We start from the raw sequence: 20,047 nt of genomic DNA on the forward strand, positions 1-20,047 counted from the left end.
CTTTTACCACTTTTATAGTAAGTGGAGTGAGCCTGCTCTTTTCCAGAACCCTGAGAAATAGCCTGGTCAGAGCCTTGCATTCTTGGCATATCCAGCAAGAACAGGTAAGGCTTTTACCTGCCCACAGTGAATTGCTTCTCCCTACATGGTAGCTCTAATGATACCACGCTAATGGCAGAAAGTGAAGAGGAACTAAAGAGCCTCTTGATGAGGGTGAAAGAGGAGAGTGAAAACGCTGGCTTAAAATTCAACATTCAAAAAAACAGATCATAGCATCCAGTCCCATCACTTCGTGGCAAATAGATGGGGAAAAAGCAGAAAGAGGAAACGGTGACAGATTTTATTTTCTTGGGCTCCCAAATTACTGCAGATGGTGACTGCAGCCAGGAAATTAATTTAATAAGCCTTCCCAGTGATTTTTTTTTTTATTTAAACTTTTTATTTTGTGTTGGGATATAGCCGATTAACAAACAGTATTGTGATTGAGGTGAACAGTGAAGGGACTCAGCCATACATGTACACCTCCCAGCGATTCTAATGTGAGCTGAAGTTTGAGAACTGGTACACTGGTTTATATAAAGATAGGGATGGGTAGGTTACATTTGTTGCACAACTGCTGTATTCCAGATTTTGCATAAGGGGTTTTACATACATTATACTTATTTTTCCTTTTGTCTTGCCCAGACTGATGTTTCTCTTCTAACTTGATATATTTATTTCTTCACTTCTAACTTGATATATTTATTCCACCTCATCTTTCACATCTCAAATATTACTTTTTGTAACAGTGTTTCATTATGTTCTTTGTCACAACACCCTCTTTTTTATCTCAGAGCACTTACTATAATTTATAATTAGATACTATTTGTGTGACCCATCTTTGCCTCTGTACTATAACTTCATATGGATAAGGTTATGCCTAGCACCATACAAGGCGCATAGTAGGTATTTTCAAGAAATATAAATGAATGAATGTAAAAAGGAAATGAAATACTTATTCTGTCTTCCTGTGAGAGCCCTAAGGATCTAGTGAGATAATGCATGTGGAAATGCTTAGAAAAATGGACTGTTAATATGAGGTTTTATTATTTAAAGTTGAAAAAGTAATAAAGATATACTTCTCAGATTTCTATAATATAATATTTTTAAGGAAGAGGGTAGTTAATAATGGCTGATAATTTTGTGTGGGAGTCACTCACAGAGCCTAAAGAATTTTACAGACATTTACTCTTACTGTCTTAATTCTTAATACTTCATTCAGAGTCCTTATTACAAAATCACAACAATTTTTTTTTCTAAAATATAGAGTGGTGTATTATTTTGATTTTATTGAGAATTTCTTACTTGCCTCATATTTATAACATTTTGGTGTACTAAATTTACCATATGACTAAGTCTTTGCCATGCTAAATATTACCATCTTTTAAGCATAATCTATACTAATAGTTCTGTTTTTTAAATTAGTGTTTAAATTTTTTGTTCTTTTGAGAATGTTTACTGCTGTCTTTAAAGTGAATTTAAATGTTTAATTTATATATACATATATTTTTATCTCTTTGATTTTTTAAAAATGTATGTTCTATTTCTCATTATTGTTCCTACTTATTTTCATCTCACCATGGTGAGACTATTTTTTTTAAGAAAGGCAAAATAATTAAAAAGATAGTCCATAGTAAAAACAAACCTTTGTGTTTAACTTGTCTTTTAAAAATATTAACAGTTAACATATTAAATTATTTGCTCAAAAGTTTCTGATTTCTTAATGAGTTTTTGTTATGTTGTCGTTCTTTTGTTTCTTTTGTTGTGTGTTCTGTTTAGGTTGTGGTTTTTGTGGCCAGATGATACCCTGAAGAATAAGAGGTGTAAGAACAAGTGTGGTTGTCTTGGTGGCTGCAGATTCTTTGGTGGCACAGTAACTGGCCTAGATTTCTTCAAACTTGAAGAGTTGACACCTTCCAGTAGTTCTGCATTTTCAAGCACAAGTGCAGAGTCTGATATGTATTATGGACAGTCTCTGCTACAGCCTGGAGAATGGATTATTACCAAAGAAGTTCCCAAAATTGTAGATGGTAGTGTGTTGTCACTTATGTTTATCTTTTATTATCTTCATTCTGATGTCATTCTGAGAGAAGTTCAGTGTTACTTTGTTCAGATTGGTTTTTTGAGCAGTCTTTTATGTAGGGTTTAATTATAATCTGTCTTTGTTTTGCAGGTGATTTACCTATAGCCAGATAAGACCTAGTGAGTTTTTCAGAGTTGCACAAGGCAAAAGTAGGTTTATTGTACAGATCTCCTGCTGTTAACATGGGTGGTTTTTCCTAGCCCAACTTTAAATATTTGCGAATATATCATTATTTCCCTAGAACTTAGATTACAGAAATACACTTAGGAATAGCTGTGCTTTGAGGTTATAATTGTTTTACCAGTTTACTTCTATAGGAAAAACTTACCAATAGTAATATTTATACTATTGGCTCTCATGTTATCTACTACTTTTGCAAAATACTCTTCTTATGACTTAAATCATCCATGTCAATAAATTTGATGTTTCCGAAGAGCCTGTAGGATAACTTTACAGATACATGAGTTTTGTATGAACAGTGAATGGTGGATTTAGGCATATTGAATTTATATCTATCTATTATCTTTTCTCCAAAGACTTCAGAAATACATCTTCCATTGTGTTTCTTAATTATGTATTCCTACAATTAAATGCAATACCTACTGCTAAAGGTGCCATACTGACAAGAAGTGAAATTCAGGAGAAGTCTTGATATTGCACTAGTATTTAGCCCTTTTCCCTTGATCAATTCAAAATAATTAACTTAGCTCTGTCTTTTGTCAGTAGACAAACTAGAAAAGAAGTAGTTTTAACTTTTAAGAATTTATTAGCTTGATTGTCATGTATATGGAGCTCTTAGAGGAAAGAACTGGGAATATGTTTGCCAAATTCTTGTTTAAATGATTTTTCACTGAATATTAATAAATTGTACATGCTAGTTTAAGGTTACTTGACTTCAGCAGTTTTACCAGAATAAAAGCAGATTACCTTACAAAATCAGCAAATACCAAAACTTCTAGACATTTAAAGGACAAGAAAGATAACGAAACAAAATTTACTTAGCTATCTTCTTATAATATTACCTTTTTGCTTTTGAATAATATTTGTTTTTAAAGATTTTCATAAGCATTTCTTGTTTCATCCTCAAGCTACCCATGTGATTTCCTTATTTTCCCTGTTTGTGGTGAAATAACTGAGGTTCATCACTGAGACGGAGTTGCATGAAGTCATACAGTCATGTATGTGACTGAGCAGAAACCAGAATCACAGTTATCAAAGCCACTTTAGCTTTTTCAACCATACACAGCTGGCACTATTTATAAAGACTTTGCTTGATTCTGTAATCTGTAGATCAAATTTTTACCATCACACATGCAAGGAAGAAAATCTACAGGGAATTTGCACATGGTATAAAAGGGAGAAAATAGCAGACTCTCTAACAGCGAACAAAAGAAGCCTCATTTTAGTTCTTATGTAATAGAGAGTGTCTGTGCCTCCTAGTGATTCCCTCAGGAATGAGCTGTAATTGGTAAACTGCCATAAGTTTCTTGCACAGGGAAGCTTGAAGTTAGCCCCTTCATAGTCCCTTCGTAAGTATATGACTTTCTGATTGTTGAGTTTTCCAGGAGCCACGTATAGATGTAGTGTCAGGACAGAATTAAGGAGGGCATATTGGTATAACTAAAGAATTTCCTTGGAAGGTCAGTAGATACTAGTTTCCTATCATTTAAAAGTGAATCAAACCTATTTTTCTTTTGATTTTGGTTGTGATTTTTACATCCGTGATGTGTAGAAGCAAATATTACTTGTATTCTAAGTTCATAAGTCTTCTTACCACTTAAGTTCTATCTAGAATTGCCTTCTACTTGTTGAGATGTTTTCTCCTACTAGCAGGTTCCTCTCGTGTGAATAGCACAAGGATAGCTGGAGGAGAGGGGAAGTAGGGCACCAATATATATATATATATAAATTTTTCCCTAAGCAGCTATAGAATTCTCCTTTTATCGCTGTTTGCCCCCAATTTACATAACACATCACAGGGCTCTCATAAAAGGCTGAGAGAATGTTCAAAATTCAGGAAGACATGACGACTGAATGCAGTAATATACAATCCTAGATTGGATCCTATACTGGAGAGGGCAAAAGGCTTTATAGGACATTACTGGGCCTTTTGAGAAAATTGGAAAGCACGTGGTAGACTAGATAACAGTATGGTATCAGCACCAAATATACCAAGTTGGTAACTATACTGTGTTTTTGTATTGTTCTTAGGAAATAAACCTTTTGAGTATTTAGGGTAAAAAACCATGACTGCAAATTACTCTTAGGTGGTTCCCAAAATATTATGTCTGTTACTATAAACTGAGCAAGTGTGGGCAAAGTGCTTAAAATAGATAATTTTGAGTAAAATAGCTTTGATTTGTTACCACTCTTGAAATTTTTCTAATTTGGAAATTTTTCATATAAATAGTTATTTGAAAAAGAAGAAATTCAGTCTGTGAACTCTGGTTTCATATGTATGTTGATGTCTTTCTGTAGTGTTTAGCATATTGCTATATGAAATCAGTTACTTGTGCTTTTTAAAAACAACTACATACTTAACAACAGGGTATTCGATTGCGTTCTCATGTTTTTCATAAATTGTTTTTGAAATTATTGTGTTTATGTAACCTACATTTTGTTTGTTTAGGTAATGTGAATGGCATGAAGAGGAAAGAATGGGAAAACAAATCAGTGGGAACAGAAGTAGAGAGGAAAACTCAGCACCTTAGTCTTCAAGTACCGTTACGGTCTCACAGCTCGTCCTCTTCCTCCGAGGAGAACAGTAGCTCCAGTGCTGCACAGCCTCTCTTGGCTGGCGAAAAGGAGAGTCCCTCTTCTGTTGCCGATGACCATTTGGTTCAAAAAGAATTCTTGCATGGTACAAAAAGAGATGATGGCCAAGCAAGGTCAGTGTTCAGTTAGATTTAGAAACCTGATTGTAATAGGATTATAGGATTGTAAGTGCTTAAACCTGTGGCAAGAAAAATCCCTCCCCCTTCAGCTCACTTGCTGTAGACAATTTTTTCTCCTCTTGAACTTATTTTTAAATACCTGTTTGCTGTTGTTTTTCTGATTGCAAGAGTAATTAATACTATTCATTACAGATATTAAGAAAATACAGAAAAGTATAACAAAAATGAATGTTTCTTGTCCTCCCACCACTGAAAGTGAACTGTTGTTAACATTTGGATATTAGCCTTCCAGTGTGGTGAATAATTTTTGGTCTTCCCTTTGGTCCCTGGTTGATTACTCACTTCTTGAAAATCACTTTCCCCTTGACTTGATAGCACATTTCAGATCCCCCTGCCCCACCCACTGCCCAGGTTCTTGACTATTCTCTCTCGGTCTCTATTTCCAAGTCCTCCATTTTTTTCCTTTCCATTCTTCTTTCTCTTATTCTTAACAGCTGCCATTTGTTAAATGTTGTTATCCCTTAAGATTCTGTTCTGTACCCTTCTCACCACTCACTCTACTATTTCCCTCAGCAGTCTTAGTAACTATTTGGCTTCAATTATGATCTGTAGTTAATATCTTATAAGTGTAAAAACTCCATCCCATACCTGTGTCCCTGTGAGCCTAGCCATCTTCTTGATGTTTCATGGATGGCTCAGACTCAACATATTAAAAAGTGACCTTGTGCCTGTCGTGCTTGGCTTGTTATGCCTCAGTAAATGGCACTCGTATATCAGTTGCTGAAGTCAGAAATACTGGAGTTATCTATGACTTATTGCTTTCCTTTATTTCCTCTTATCTGATCAAAGACACCTGGCATATTTTGTTGAATAAACTTTTAATGAATATGGGAATAATAAAAAGCTTACAAATCCGTTAGTGTCCATGGATTATGGATAGATTATACTCCAGGTTTCTTTAAATTTTTATTCCGTTTTAAGCTGACTCCATTTTTTTGTTTGTTTTGTTTTTGGAACTGTATGGGGTAGGAACATACACTGTGCTGTTTTGCTACTTTCTGTGGGTATTTTATTATAAAAGTTTACATCTTTCTTTGTAAAAAGAATACAAAAAGATTTTACAAGTACTTCTATTTGTACTTAAATTATGTGATGTGCAATAAATGTTAATAGTTTTTCTTTCTGTTTTAGCATTCCTACAGAAATTTCAGGAAACAGCCCTGTATCTCCTAATACTCAGGAAAAGTCAGTAGGTCAGTCTCCTCTGAGATCTCCCTTGAAACGACAAGCCTCTGTATGTTCCACCCGACTTGGAAGTACCAAGAGCCTTACTGCTGCTTTTTATGGGGACAAGCAGCCTGTTACAGTGGGAGTCCAGTTTAGCAGTGATGTCTCCAGAAGTGATGAAAATGTACTAGACTCACCAAAGCAGAGGAGAAGTTTTGGTTCATTTCCATACACACCATCAGCAGACTCTAATTCATTTCATCAATATCGATCAATGGACTCCAGCATGTCAATGGCTGATAGTGAAGCCTACTTTTCTGCAGCTGAAGAATTTGAGCCCATTAGCAGCGATGAAGGCCCTGGAACTTATCCAGGTAGAAAAAAGAAGAAAAAGCAAGCCCAGCAGATTGACTATAGCAGGGGTTCCATATATCACAGTGTGGAAGGACCACTTACTGGCCAGGGAGAAAGCATTCAGGATCCCCGGACTCTGCCATTCAAAACTCACCCTTCCCAGGCTTCCTTTGTTTCTGCATTAGGTGGAGAGGATGATGTTATAGAGCATCTGTATGTTGTAGAAAGTGAGAAAACAATAGAAAGCGAACAGATTACTTCTCAGCAACCTGTGATGAATTGCTATCAGACTTACCTTACACAGTTCCAGGTAATTAATTGGTCAGTGAAGCATCCAACCAACAAAAGAACCTCTAAGTCCTCACTGCATCGCCCCCTTGATCTGGAAACACCAACCAGTGAAGAAAGTTCATCATCATTTGAACAGCTTTCTGTTCCAACTTTTAAGGTATAAGCTAAATCATTAGTTTTCACTGATCAATTTATTTAGGAAAATTATTTTTAAGATGTTTTAAAAATTGCTCTCTCAGTATTTAGCTACCTTTCTGAAAGATAAAATTCCTGAAGACATGGCTTCATGTATGACAGTAAGCCTCAGGTTTATTGATGAGTTTTATAAATGTAAGCATATAAAATTAAGGAAAAGTTTCAGACTTGATTATCAGAATATTAACAATGCATAGTCCATGTCTACATTATATTCTGAGATTAGGATCAAGTCTCTGTGAATTCATATTTTCTGTCTTAAAAGTAAAATTTTGGAATTGTTTTTAATAGTTGGTATTCTTTCTGTTAATCCATAACTGCTTCTATGCAAATCCAGTTCTGCATACTTGATATTTGAGATCTTATAATTTAGTATCAATTGATTATTGTCCATTTCTATAATGTATTCTGTAAATAGCTTTTTGATAGGAAAGCTAAAAATATGTCAAAATAAATTTAGTGATAAAGCCAATATGAAAACATTTTTATAAATATATAAAAGACCTTTATGATTTTAAAGACCAAAATTGAGCCTATAACATCTTATGGAACTGATTAACATTTAAGAATTTTATGTGGTATTTACTTATGTGTAATATATATTCTTATTTAAACTGTCTAAATGTTAATATTCTCATTGTTAATTCAGATATTTGTTATATACTACTGTGTGTTAACCATTTGATGTTCAGTGGTGAGGAAACAGACGTGGGGCTTATAGTTAGGCAGTTAATATAGATAAATAGATAAGTACAGTGTATGATTACGAATTGAGAAGTCTTACAAAGATAATCAAAGGATGCTGGAATAGAGAATAATGGGAGGTAGTCTGGTTGTCTAGATTGTATTGACATGAAAGGTCTATCACAGGAGGTAATATTTAAACTGAAACTTAAAGGATGAGGAAGAATTGAAGATGGGAAGATTTAGGGGTACTATATTCAAGGAATAGGACCAGGACCTTAAAGCTTCAGGGGAGTTTTAAGGAAATGTGATATGATCTCTTATATTTTGGCTACCAAGTAGAAGTGAATTGTCATCAAGCAAGGAGGAAGTGGGGTGATGACTTAGGAGGCTGTCTCAGTAGTCTGTGTAAGACATGATATACTCGGACTTACGTAATGATGGAAATGTGATAAATGGAGTGGAATATCCTTACAGATGTATGTACTGAGTAATATGTATTGAAGAAAGAAGAAACATAGTAACAGTCCCAGATTTTATTTTGAGGTTGTACCCATTTCTTATCTTGCCTAAGATAAATTGCCCATGCCAAAATTTTAAAATGTTCTCTTTATTCCGTGTGAAAATATGTTGGTATATGAATGTTTTAGTATAAAACCGAATGGTACTTGCTTTGAAGAATTGCTGTCAGAAGTTAGAATTATTAATATTTTAGTATTTTCAATAAATCTTGTTTTGCTCAGGCAGTCAAATGTCTAGAGAAAATAAGCCAAGGAGTTCATATCTTTAGACAACTTCAAAAATAGAACATAAAATCTTTTTTCTTCACTAGATCTAAATAACAGGCTAACATTTAAAAGGATTTAGTTTCGTTATTTAAGTACATTATTTATTTTGTTATCTTTTATGGATATCCCTGGAAGAGGGCATGGCAGCCCACTCCATACTCTTGCCTGGAGAATCCCATGGACAGAGAAGCCTGATGGGCTACTCTCCATGAGGTCACAAACAGATGGCCAAACTGAAGCAACTTAGCATGCACGCATGATATAAAATACAATCTAGTTTTTCCTATAATTTAATGTTTCTCTGGGATTCTTTCCTAGTTATATACTATTTTATCTTCTTTTGCATATGTTTAAAATTTCATAAAATGAGAAGTTTAAAAGAAAATAAAAGCCGATTGTGCTACAAGACTCTTAAATTAGCTTTTTCTAAGTAAAGTCCAGTTTAAAGAGGAACTATGGAGGAAAGACATTGGACGCGCTTATTTTTAAGCTTTAGTAGTGTAGTCCACTCTCGTTGTTGAATCCTTGCAGCCCTGCTTTGTCATTGGAATAATCAGAAGATGAAATTGACAGTTGAATATTTTCTGTGATTTTCTCAATTTGTCTGTTAAATATTTATATTTTACATATCAAAATCACATTAACAAGGTAATTTGGATATTGAGAAATATCAGTTTATAGCATAAAGTTGGAGAATAACTAATACTGTAATTCTAGTCTGTAAGTAATGTTTTCTTTTATTCTAGGTTATCAAACAGGGGCTCACAGCTAACTCTTTACTAGACAGAGGAATGCAACTTTCAGGATCAACTTCAAAGTAAGTAAAAATTATGAACTTTTGAGATTTTAAGTCAGTCTTTCTTGATTATTAGATTGTAGAGTTTATTCTGAGAAATAACTATTCTTTACCTGATCATAGTATTTATTTTATGAATTAATTGGCCCAAATAATTTAACTCTGTTGTCTTTCATGGCTTTGCCTACATTTATGAGCATTCAGTAGCATTTCTTTTAGATATACTATGCAGACCACAACTTGACATACTAAAATTGGGAACTAACAAGAATTTAGTATTATAAATTTTATATTTTGGAAATGTCCCATCAAATAAGTATATCAAAAAAGTTGTATATGTAATGCGTTAACCATCTTAGATCAGCTTGCATCTTAGTGCCTCATTTGTCTTGTCCTTGAAGAGTATTTGGGACATATCTAGTCCAATTTCATGAAATTTGTAGTTGAAATAATTACAAGTTTAAAGATTAAAGAGACTCCAACTGCTATTTTGTGTGTGTGTGTGTGTGTGTGGTCTTTTAAATATATATTTTGCTTGTTAAATTGTATAGTACACCATATACTCCGCTGGAGAAGAAAGCTGTTGATAACACTGATGATGAGACATTAACAGAAGAGTGGACCTTGGATCAGCCAGTCTCCCAGACTAGGACCACAGCCATAGTTGAAGTAAAAGGAACTGTTGATATTGTTCTGACTCCCCTAGTGGCTGAAGCTTTAGACAGGTATTAATTTTGTGTAAAAGTACAACTACTATTTTATAAAATAATAAGTGTATGTGATAATGATTAGTGTATGTGATATAATATTTTCATGAAAAAGAATGATGAATAATTATTGATGAAAGATTCTATTTTGATTGAGTAAAAATGAAAATATATTTAAAAGGAACTGTGTTTCAGCTATTATTTGTTCCTTTCTCAGCTTAAATAATTATATATTATAATATTATAATAATTATATTACATTTTCTACTTTTTGCTTTTGGTCTGTTGAGCATAAAAATGACCAAATACCCAGGAACGGAGTTACTAAGGTTAATGAAGGGATAAAGAGGAAATAATGTATTCTCTGTCCTACAAAGAGATTATAGTCTAAGGAGACAAAACTAAGATGAATAACATCTAGAATAGAACATAATAGGATAGACTAGATAAACTAGATCACAGTATTAAGTGACATTAAAATGCCTCATTTGCTGTTTTTCTTCCTCAGGTATATTGAAGCCATGGTTCATTGTGCTAGTACTCGTCATCCAGCAGCAATTGTGGATGATCTACACGTCAAAGTCCTCAGGGAAGCTGTCCAAAATAGCAAGACTACCTTCTCAGAAAATGTAAGAACTTTTTGTTGAGTGAGTGCAGCAATAAGAGTATTCTTCACGTGTACATAGTAGCCAAACTCGAGAAACTTGAATATACTAAAACTTTATCAGTCATTTAAATTGGAATACAGGTGGACATTTCTAAACAACCGTTATATGTCATTGGCTCTGTAAGAGAGAGCATATATGACTGTCAGTTCAGTTCAGTGGCTCTGTTGTGTCCGACTCTCTGGGACCCCATGAGAACCCCATGAACAGTATGTGACTATGCTGTGTATTAAAGAAGAGTAATATATTTATTAAAATGTGGCATTTTTTCTTTTATTTTGGAAGTAGTTTAATTCCAAGCCTTTTCTAAAGAGCTTTGGTCCTAAGTGAAGGAGAGTTGTTTAGCACTGGTACATTCGTTTTCTGAGAAAGCAAATCTTTTTATTATTTTGACTTTCCTCTGTGATTAGATAACTTGTATCTTAATATTTTTGAAGTTATTTTTGTTCACCTCAGTGAATCAAGCCACTGTCTTCTGGTGTGTGATATTTTCCTTACTTTGTGGTCTGAGTCACAAAGCTACTTTCTTAGCAGTCATGTCTTAGTGCTCATCAGTGACTGTCCACTTGAATTTCAAGTTTATCTGAGTTGTATTTGGACTGGGGACCAGGCAAGGTGAAATTAAAGCTATTTTTAGTGATCCAGTTATTCAGAATACATTGGCGTTTCATGTGATAGGTAATTGAGCTAGAGTAGTACAAATCAAAAGAAATTTGAAAATATTCCCAGCCAACATGGAGAGCTAGTTATCAGAAACCAAATAGGTTTTCAAGTACACGGAATTTGGTGATCCTTTAAAAAAACCCTTTTATTGTTATTGCCGTCTTTTGTGTCCATTTTTGTGTAGGCTGATTTAGCTTTATTATGTACCACTCTTTTCAACCTTGGGCTTCCAGTCTGTTTCCCAGCTTTTCTAAGGTTTGGACTTTAAGACTGGAAATGCTAACCAGATGGCAGCTAGTATATAGATAGGTATAAAGAAGCACAGTGAATAACAAGTTGTTCTTGTAGATGATGTGGAAATTATTAAAGGTCTGTGAAATAATAATACTACTTTTAATCTTTTTAGCTATCTTCTAAGCAAGATGTTAGAGGAACAAAAACTGAACACTCTACCATAGGAATGACTAATCAAGGACAAGCACAGACAAATCCTATGATGAAGCAAGATAATGTAACAATTAAAGGTCTTCAGGCTAATGTTAGCATACCAAAGGTAAAAATTTAATATTTAAAAAAATTTTTCTGAAAGCAAATATTGTGGTGATTTTTATTCTAAACTAAATGGTGGTAGAATAAAGTATAATATCAAATTTTTTAATTTTATTTCTTTGATGATCTAATGTAAGAATTAATGTAATATAAATAGTTTACCTAAACAGAATGTCGGTTAATATATTACTAATATTTAATGTTACTTTAATATGTAATTATTATATTATAAATATTAAATATTAAATAATTATTTTAATATTTAATTAACATTTAATTAACAATAATGTTATTTAATAAATTAAATAAGTTAATTAAATAAAATCTAAAATGTTTCATATCCATCAAGAATTTCATTATTATTTTATGAGTTTATATTTATAAGCTTTGCCTTCATTATACTCTCGTACGCATAGATAGATATGCCATTCCTAACAATAGTTTTTCATTTTCCTGTGTATCTTGTGTTTAAGTGGTAACGTTTTCCTTTTCAACTCTGAAGTATGTGACATTTTGTGTGTTAGGTGAACTTATGTTTGCTACAAGCCTCAGTAGAGGAATCTGCAAATACAGCTCCTAGTAGGAGTGTGACTCATGTTTCCTTAGTAGCGCTGTGTTTTGACAGAATTGCTACACAAGTCCGTATGAACAGGTAAGAAAGAATTTATTAACCTGAGCCGTGACTGTCTTGCTGGATGTAAAAGCAAGCCTTAACTGTCTTTTCAATATATTTTGGAAAATTCTGATGTTAAAACTCAAGGCTGATATTGGAATTTCAGATCTCATTTTTATATTAGCAAAGTGGGTTTTAAAAAGTTTACACAGTTTTTATTCATACTATCTTTCAGTAAACACTGAAGAATTTTTTAATTATTGGTTTATTTAAAATAGTGGAATGGTTTTTTTTTTCAAACTAGTTAAATATTTTTACTGAGCTATATTATATAAATGTTAACCATTATACTCTTTCTTTTTTCATGAAGAGGTGTGGTTGAAGAGAGTTCAAACAGTGCCGACCCTGGTAAAACATCAAATTTTGATAGGTACGTTCATGCCACTAAGATGCAGCCTCAGTCATCTGGATCTCTCAGATCAAATGCTGGAGTGGAAAAAGGCAAAGAGATTGCAGCCAAGTTAAACATTCATCGAGTTCATGGGCAACTGAGGGGTCTTGATACAACAGGTAGGCGTCTACAATGTATTTTTTCTTTGACATATATAAATGTAAGAGGATTTCACAACAGAAAACATAATATTTTTCCTTTGAATATTGCTTCAATTTTAGTATTTCATAAGAAAAAGGTTTTTCTAGATGAACACAGAATGTTTAACTACTGCAAAAGATAAGGTAAACTTTGGCAGGAAGGTGAGTGGTATGGCCCCAAATTAGGAACGGCTTCTATCTCCCATCTGTTTTCTTCATGGTGTCTGTTTGCTCATTATAGAACAGAGAGGGTATGATCCTTATAGTCTTTGCTTTCTTTTTAAAACCATTCTGTTGACACAGCTTTGTTAAAAAGGAATAATTGTGGTATCAAAAGTAGATAGTCAAATCTGTAAAATATAGTACCAATAAGAATGACAGGCATAGCTGTGGGCTTCTTAAAATAATATCTTTGAAGAATTTTCAAAAAACTGAAGAAATTGTCCAGTTGACTGTTACATGAAATGTGGGAACCAAAGCTGGGTTTGTAAAATGATCTCTAAAGAGCTGGTAGGAAACTTCATTCAAATGTAGGCAAGTTACCTCTAGGTAGTAAATTTCCATGAATTTCTTTATCTTCCTTTTGCTTTTCTGTATTCATAAGCTGTAATCAGAGAAAGAAATTTTTTAAAAAAGTGATAAAGTAAAAAACTTTGGATATTAATGTCCATATGGCATATTGAAAAGGATGGAATTACGGCAATCAATGTCTGTGATGAATTGTTATATAAAATGTTAGCATAAAGCAATCTTTGAATAAAAGGTATAGTTTTCCTGGGAAAGAATGTTTTTCCTAAGTCTAGGAAATTAATTTAAATAATTTTTATTTTGTAAAATCACAAGTCAGTATTTAAAATAATTTACTATGAAGCTGAATTATTCAGGAACTTTTTAAGTTTAGACTTTTAGACTTTTTTCTATATAATCTTTTGGAAATTATCCTGTCTCTGAATAATTATTTGTTAATTATGGAATCTTCTTTTCACCTTCTTACCTTAACATGATTCTGGAACCTTTTAATTAGTATGACATTCAGTTCAGTTGCTCAGTTGTGTCCAACTCTTTGCGACCCCGTGAATCACAGCACGCCAGGCCTCCCTGTCCATCACCAACACCCGGAGTTTAGGCAGTGTTATTTTAGAAACTGGTTGGTTCATTGTTTTTCTTTGACAGAATACTAAGATACCTTTAGGACAACCACTGTGTCAAATGTTATTGTTTATTGTTTTTTGTTTTATTGTTTTTGTTTTATTTATTTATTATTTATTGTTTTTAAAAAATAGACAAACCTCTGCTTTTAAAAATGGTCATTTTGTTCTCTTTTAATAATAGATATTGGTACCTGTGCCATCACTGCTATTCCCTTTGAGAAATCCAAAGTTTTATTTACTCTTGAAGAGCTGGATGAGTTTGCTTTTGTGGATGAAACTGATCAGCAAGCTGTTCCAGATGTAACTCGAATAGGTCCCAGCCAGGAAAAATGGGGTTGGATAATGTTCGAATGTGGACTTGAAAATTTAACAATAAAAGGTAAGCTTTTTAAATTTCTGCCTTAAGGGAACAAATTGGACACAGATTACTGAAATGTTTTGAACAATCATGACTTTCAGTAAGCTGAATCAGCGTATTCAAGCAGAAAGTATGGCATCTGAGATTATTTAATAGGAGTGAGTGCCCCATCCCAATTGTGTAAGTGGATCTTTATGGAATTATCATGTGATTTAAAACTAGCAAAGTAGACATACAAATCATCAGTGCCTGAGCAAAGCAGTGTATAGCTCAGAAAAAATTCTTGCATAAAATATAAAACAACTTTAGAAACTTTGTATCTTTGGAAACTGGATCTTTGATTATTAGATTCTTGCCATGTAGGATGAAAATACTGTAAATTCTTTATTCCGTGATCAGTCAATTCAGTTAATCTATCATGTACAACTCTTTGTGACCCCATGGACTGTAGCACGCCAGGCTTTCCTGTCACCAACTCACAGAGCTTGCTTAAACTCATGTCCATAGAGGCGGTGATGCCATCCAACCATCTCATCCACTGTCATCCCCTTCTCCTACTGCCTTCAATCTTTCCCAGCATCAGGATCTTTTTCAGTGAGTCAGTTCTTCATATCAAGTGGCCAGAGTGTTGGAGCTTCAGCATCACTCCTTCCAGTGAATATTCAGGACCGATTTCCTTTAGGATGGACTGGTTGATCTCTTTGCAGTCCAAGGGACTCTCAAGAGTCTTTTCCAACACCACAGTTCAAAAGCATCAATTCTTCTGCACTGAACTTTCTTTATAGTCCAACTGTCCCATCCATACATGACTACTGGAAAAACCATAGCTTTGACTAGATGAAACTTTGTCCGCAAAGTAATGTCTCTGCTTTCTATTATTCTAAATTTGTCATAGCTTTTCCTCCAAAGAGCAAATGTCTGTTAATTTCAAGGTTGCAGTCACCATCTACAGTGATTTTGGTCCAAGAAAATCAAGTCTGTCACTGTTTCCATTGTTTCCCCATCTATTTGCCATTGAGTGATGGGACCGGATGTGATGATCTTAGTTGTCTGAATGTGAAGCCAACTTTTTTACTCTTCTTTTTCACTTTCATCAAGAGGTTCTTTAGTTTTTCTTCGCTTTCTGCCATAAGGGTGGTGGTGTATGTGTATCTGAGGTCATTCGTGTTTCTCCTGGCAATCTTGATTCCAGTTTGTGCTTCATCCAGCCCAGCGTTTCTCATGATGTACTCTGCATATAAATTAATTAACCAGGGTGACAGTATACAGCCTTGATGCACCTTTCCCGATTTGGAACCAGTCTGTTGTTCCATGTCCAGTTTTAACTGGTGCTTCTTGACCTGCATGTAGATTTCTCAGGAGGCAGGTCAGGTGGTCTGGTATTCCCATCTTGAAGAATTTCCCACAGTTTGTTATGATCCACACAGTCAAAGGATTCGGCATAGTCAATAAAGCAGAAGTAGATGTTATTCTGGAACTCTCTTGATTTTTCGATGATCCACGGATGTTGGCAGTTTGATCTCTGGTCCCTCTGACTTTTCTAAAATCCAGCTTGAACATGTGGAAGTTCACAGTTCACATACTGTTGAAGTCTGGCATGGAGAATTTTGAGCATTACTTTGCTGGCATGTGAGACAAGTGCAATTGTGTGGTAGTTTGAACATTCTTTGGCATTGGAATGAAAACTGACCTTTTCCAGTCCTGTGGCCACTGCTGAATTTTCCAAATTTGCTGGCATATTGCGTGCAGCACTTTCACAGCATCATCTTTTAGGATTTGAAATAGCTCAACTGGAATTCCATCACCTCCACTAGCTTTGTTTGTAGTGATGCTTCCAGACGCCCACTTGACTTTGCTTTCCAGGTATGGCTCTAGTGAGTAATCACACCATCGCAGTTATCTGGGTCATGAAGATCTTGTTTGTATAGTTCTTCTGTGTATTCTTGCCCCCTCTTCTTAATATCTTCTGCTTCTGTTAGGTTCCTACCATTTCTGTCCTTTATTGTGCTCATCTTTACATGAAATATTCCCTTGGTATCTCTGATTTTCTTGAAGAGATCTCTAGTCTTTCCCATTCTATTGTTTTCCTCCATTTCTTTGCATTGATCGCTGAGCAAGGCTTTCTTATCTCTCCTTGCTATTCTTTGGAACTCTGCATTCAAATGGGTATATCTTTCCTTTTCTTCTTTTCCTTTAGCTTCTCTTCTTTTCACAGCTATTTGTAAGGCCTTGTCAGACACCCGTTTTGCCTTTTTGCATTTCCTTTTCTTGGGGATGGTCTTGCTCCTTGTCTCCCGTACAATGTCATGAACCTCCGTCCGTAGTTCTTCAGGCACTTATCAGATTAATCCCTTGAATCTATTTGTCACTTCCACTGTATAATCGTAAGGGATTTGATTTAGGTCATTCCTGAATGGTCTAATGGTTTTCTCTACTTTCTTCAATTTAAGTCTGAATTTTGCAATAAGGAGTTCATGATCTGAGCCACAGTCAGCACCCGATCTTGTTTTTGCTGACTGTATAGAGCTTCTCCATCTTTGGCTGCAAAGAATGCAATCAGTCTGATTTTGGTATTGACCATCTGGTGATGTCCATGTGTAGAATCTTCTCTTGTGTTTTCGGAAGAGGGTGTTTGCTATGACCAGTGCCTTCTCTTGGCAAAATTCTGTTAGTCTTTGACCTGATTCATTTTGTACTCCAAGGCCAAATTGCCTGTTACTCCAGGTGTTTCTTGACTTCCTATTTTTGCATACCAGTCCCTTATGATGAAATGGACATCTTTTTTGGGTGTTAATTCTAGAAGGTCTTGTAGGTCTTCATAGAACCATTCAACTTCAGCTTCTTCAGCATTACTGGTTGGAACATAGACTTGGATTACCACGATATTGAATGGTTTGCCTTGGATATGAACAGAGATCATTCTGTCATTTTTGATACTGCACAGAAGTACCACATTTCAGACTCTTTTGTTGACTGTTAGGGCTACTCAGTTTTTTCTAAGGGATTCTTGCCCACAGTAGTTAATATAATGGTCATCTGAATTTAATTCGCCCATTCCAATCCATTTTAGTTCACGAATTCCTAAATTGTTGATATTCACACTTGCCATATCCTGTTTGACCACCTCCAATTTACCTTGATTCATGGACCTAACATTCCAGGTTCCTATGCAATGTTGTTCTTTACAGCATCTGACTTTCCTTCCATCACCAGTCACATCCACAACTGGGCATTGTTTTCACTTTGGCTCTGTCGCTTAATTCTTTCTGGAGTTATTTCTTTACTCTTTCCATTTGCATATTGGGCACCTCCTGACCTGGGGAATTCATCTTTCAATATCAAATATTTTGTCTTTTCATACTGTTGATGGGGTTCTCATGGCAAGAACACTGAAGTGGTTTGCCATTTCCTTCTCCATTGGACCACGTTTTGTTAGAACTCTCCACCATGACCCATCCGTCTTCTGTGACCCTACATGGCATGGAGTTAGGCAAGGCTGTGGTCCATGTGATCAGTTTGATTAGTTTTCTGTGAGTGTGGTTTTCATTCTATCTGCCTTCTGACGGATTAGGATAGGAGGCTAATAGAAGCTTCCTGATGGGAGAAACTGGCTGTCTACTGACATATTTACTTTTATGTTACTGACTGTAACTTTAGAATAGGAAGGCTGAGTCGTGTATAAGACTTTCAGATTTGGTCCTGTGTGTGCATGTGCTTAGTCGCTCCGTTGTGTCTCACACTTGCAGTCCCATAGACTGTAGCCCGCCAGGCTCCTCTGTCCATGGGATTCTCCAGGTCGCTATTTCCTTCTCTAGGGGATCTTCCTGACCCAGGGATTGAACCCAGGTCTCCTGCACTGCAGCCAGACTCCTTACCAACTGAGCTATGAGGGAAGCCTCAATGTTAATAGTAGTGTTTATGCCTACAATTCCTTACCTGATGACCCAATATTACATCACTTTTATATATAAGGATAAAATTTTGGTAGGAAAGAATCTTTATGAGGTTTTTATTTTTTTCTTTATAAAAGTTGTAGAGTACAGCATTGAGATAAGACCTAATGTTTTTAATAAATAAATTCTTTCATTTGTATAGGAGGAAGACAGTCTGGTGCTGTTTTATATAACACTTTTGGAATTATGGGTAAAGCTAATGTCACAGAAAGGGGTGGAGTGCTGACATCCAATAATTCTTCTGATTCTCCAACTGGCAGTGGCTATAATACTGATGTCTCTGATGATAATCTTCCTTGTGATCGAACAAGCCCTTCTTCAGACTTAAATGGAAATTCTGTTTCTGATGAACAAGTTGGTGAATTTCTAATAATAGTAATGCTTTGGGAAAACAGAAAATTCCTTACCCAAGTCACAGTCAATTTCTAGAGTATATTTGCTTATCTTTCCGTGTTGTAGATTTTGCTTAAATGGTAGCCAAGGCATTTTGATGATTATATTCTACAAGTGTAATTGCTAAAATTTCACTTATATCTGTAAATATATAATAACATTATACTTGCTTATGTTAAACAATTTTATTTGTTGAATTAATGGAATTTCAGAAAAGCAGAACTTTGTTTTTATCTTGTTTAAAAGATTTTAGCAGAATTCATTTTTTAAATAAACAGCTTTATTACTGGTAGTATTTCACATGTTTAAATATTTTAACATTTTTGTCAATATCTGCCTTTTTTTTAACAAGTGTGTAGAAATGAGTTCAAATGCAACTCATTATTTTTGTCATGGTATAATTTCATGATGATGAATATAGTAACAGCAATAATGAAAATGTTCAAAATTCTGTAGACTACTGAATACTTGTACTACTATCTGATTGCTGATCTTGGGCACATTTTTTTTTTTTAGCATCTTGTGTGTTTCTGAAATGAGTATTATAATGATATTAACATTCAAGAGTTGTGATGATTGAAGGAGGCAGGTCATAAGAAAGACTTAGCTTGGTGTCTAGAGCATAGTAAGAACTTGGTAAATGTTGTTCTTAGACACGCATACACTTCTGCTCATTTGAAGATTAGACCAATTGAAGAAGAAAGAAACTACCTTTTAACTAAGAAATATGTCTTAGTCATCCAGTATGCCTTGGTACAATCACTTCTGAACTCTGGGTCTCTGAAAAGTTACTTTTGAAATGTTTATTTTGATTTAATGCACAGTAAATAGGTTTTTTATATTTTAATTTTTTTTATTTTTCTCAATTATGGAAGTGTGATAACACAATTACAGGAAACTTGGGAAATACAGAACAAGGTTGCATACGGTTCCACTATATATTACAATTATCTTTTAAGTAGATAAATTCTTTTTTAGTTAGAGTTTCAATATCAAACTCTCACAAATTAATAGAATGAATATGCAGAGAAGTAGAAGGATATAGTGTGGGCT

The 20,047-nt window shown here is 34.5% G+C and overlaps 1 protein-coding gene across 9 annotated transcripts in view; it reads left to right on the plus strand.

Moving 5' to 3' along the window:
- Window positions 1-20,047, plus strand: part of KIAA1109 (KIAA1109 ortholog) — a 196,559-nt gene that overhangs the window by 81,426 nt on the left and 95,086 nt on the right. For all 9 annotated transcript variants that reach the window (XM_043902345.1, XM_043902336.1, XM_043902343.1 and 6 more), the window contains 11 exons: window positions 1,819-2,069; window positions 4,752-5,010; window positions 6,208-7,045; window positions 9,302-9,372; window positions 9,903-10,076; window positions 10,567-10,687; window positions 11,793-11,939; window positions 12,460-12,587; window positions 12,919-13,118; window positions 14,472-14,669; window positions 18,744-18,955. In XM_043902345.1, the coding sequence (XP_043758280.1) occupies window positions 1,819-2,069; window positions 4,752-5,010; window positions 6,208-7,045; window positions 9,302-9,372; window positions 9,903-10,076; window positions 10,567-10,687; window positions 11,793-11,939; window positions 12,460-12,587; window positions 12,919-13,118; window positions 14,472-14,669; window positions 18,744-18,955 (2,599 nt within the window). The remainder of the gene's footprint in view (window positions 1-1,818; window positions 2,070-4,751; window positions 5,011-6,207; window positions 7,046-9,301; window positions 9,373-9,902; window positions 10,077-10,566; window positions 10,688-11,792; window positions 11,940-12,459; window positions 12,588-12,918; window positions 13,119-14,471; window positions 14,670-18,743; window positions 18,956-20,047) is intronic.

Source organism: Cervus elaphus, chromosome 5, assembly GCF_910594005.1.
Source record: "Cervus elaphus chromosome 5, mCerEla1.1, whole genome shotgun sequence".
NCBI lineage: Eukaryota > Metazoa > Chordata > Mammalia > Artiodactyla > Cervidae > Cervus > Cervus elaphus.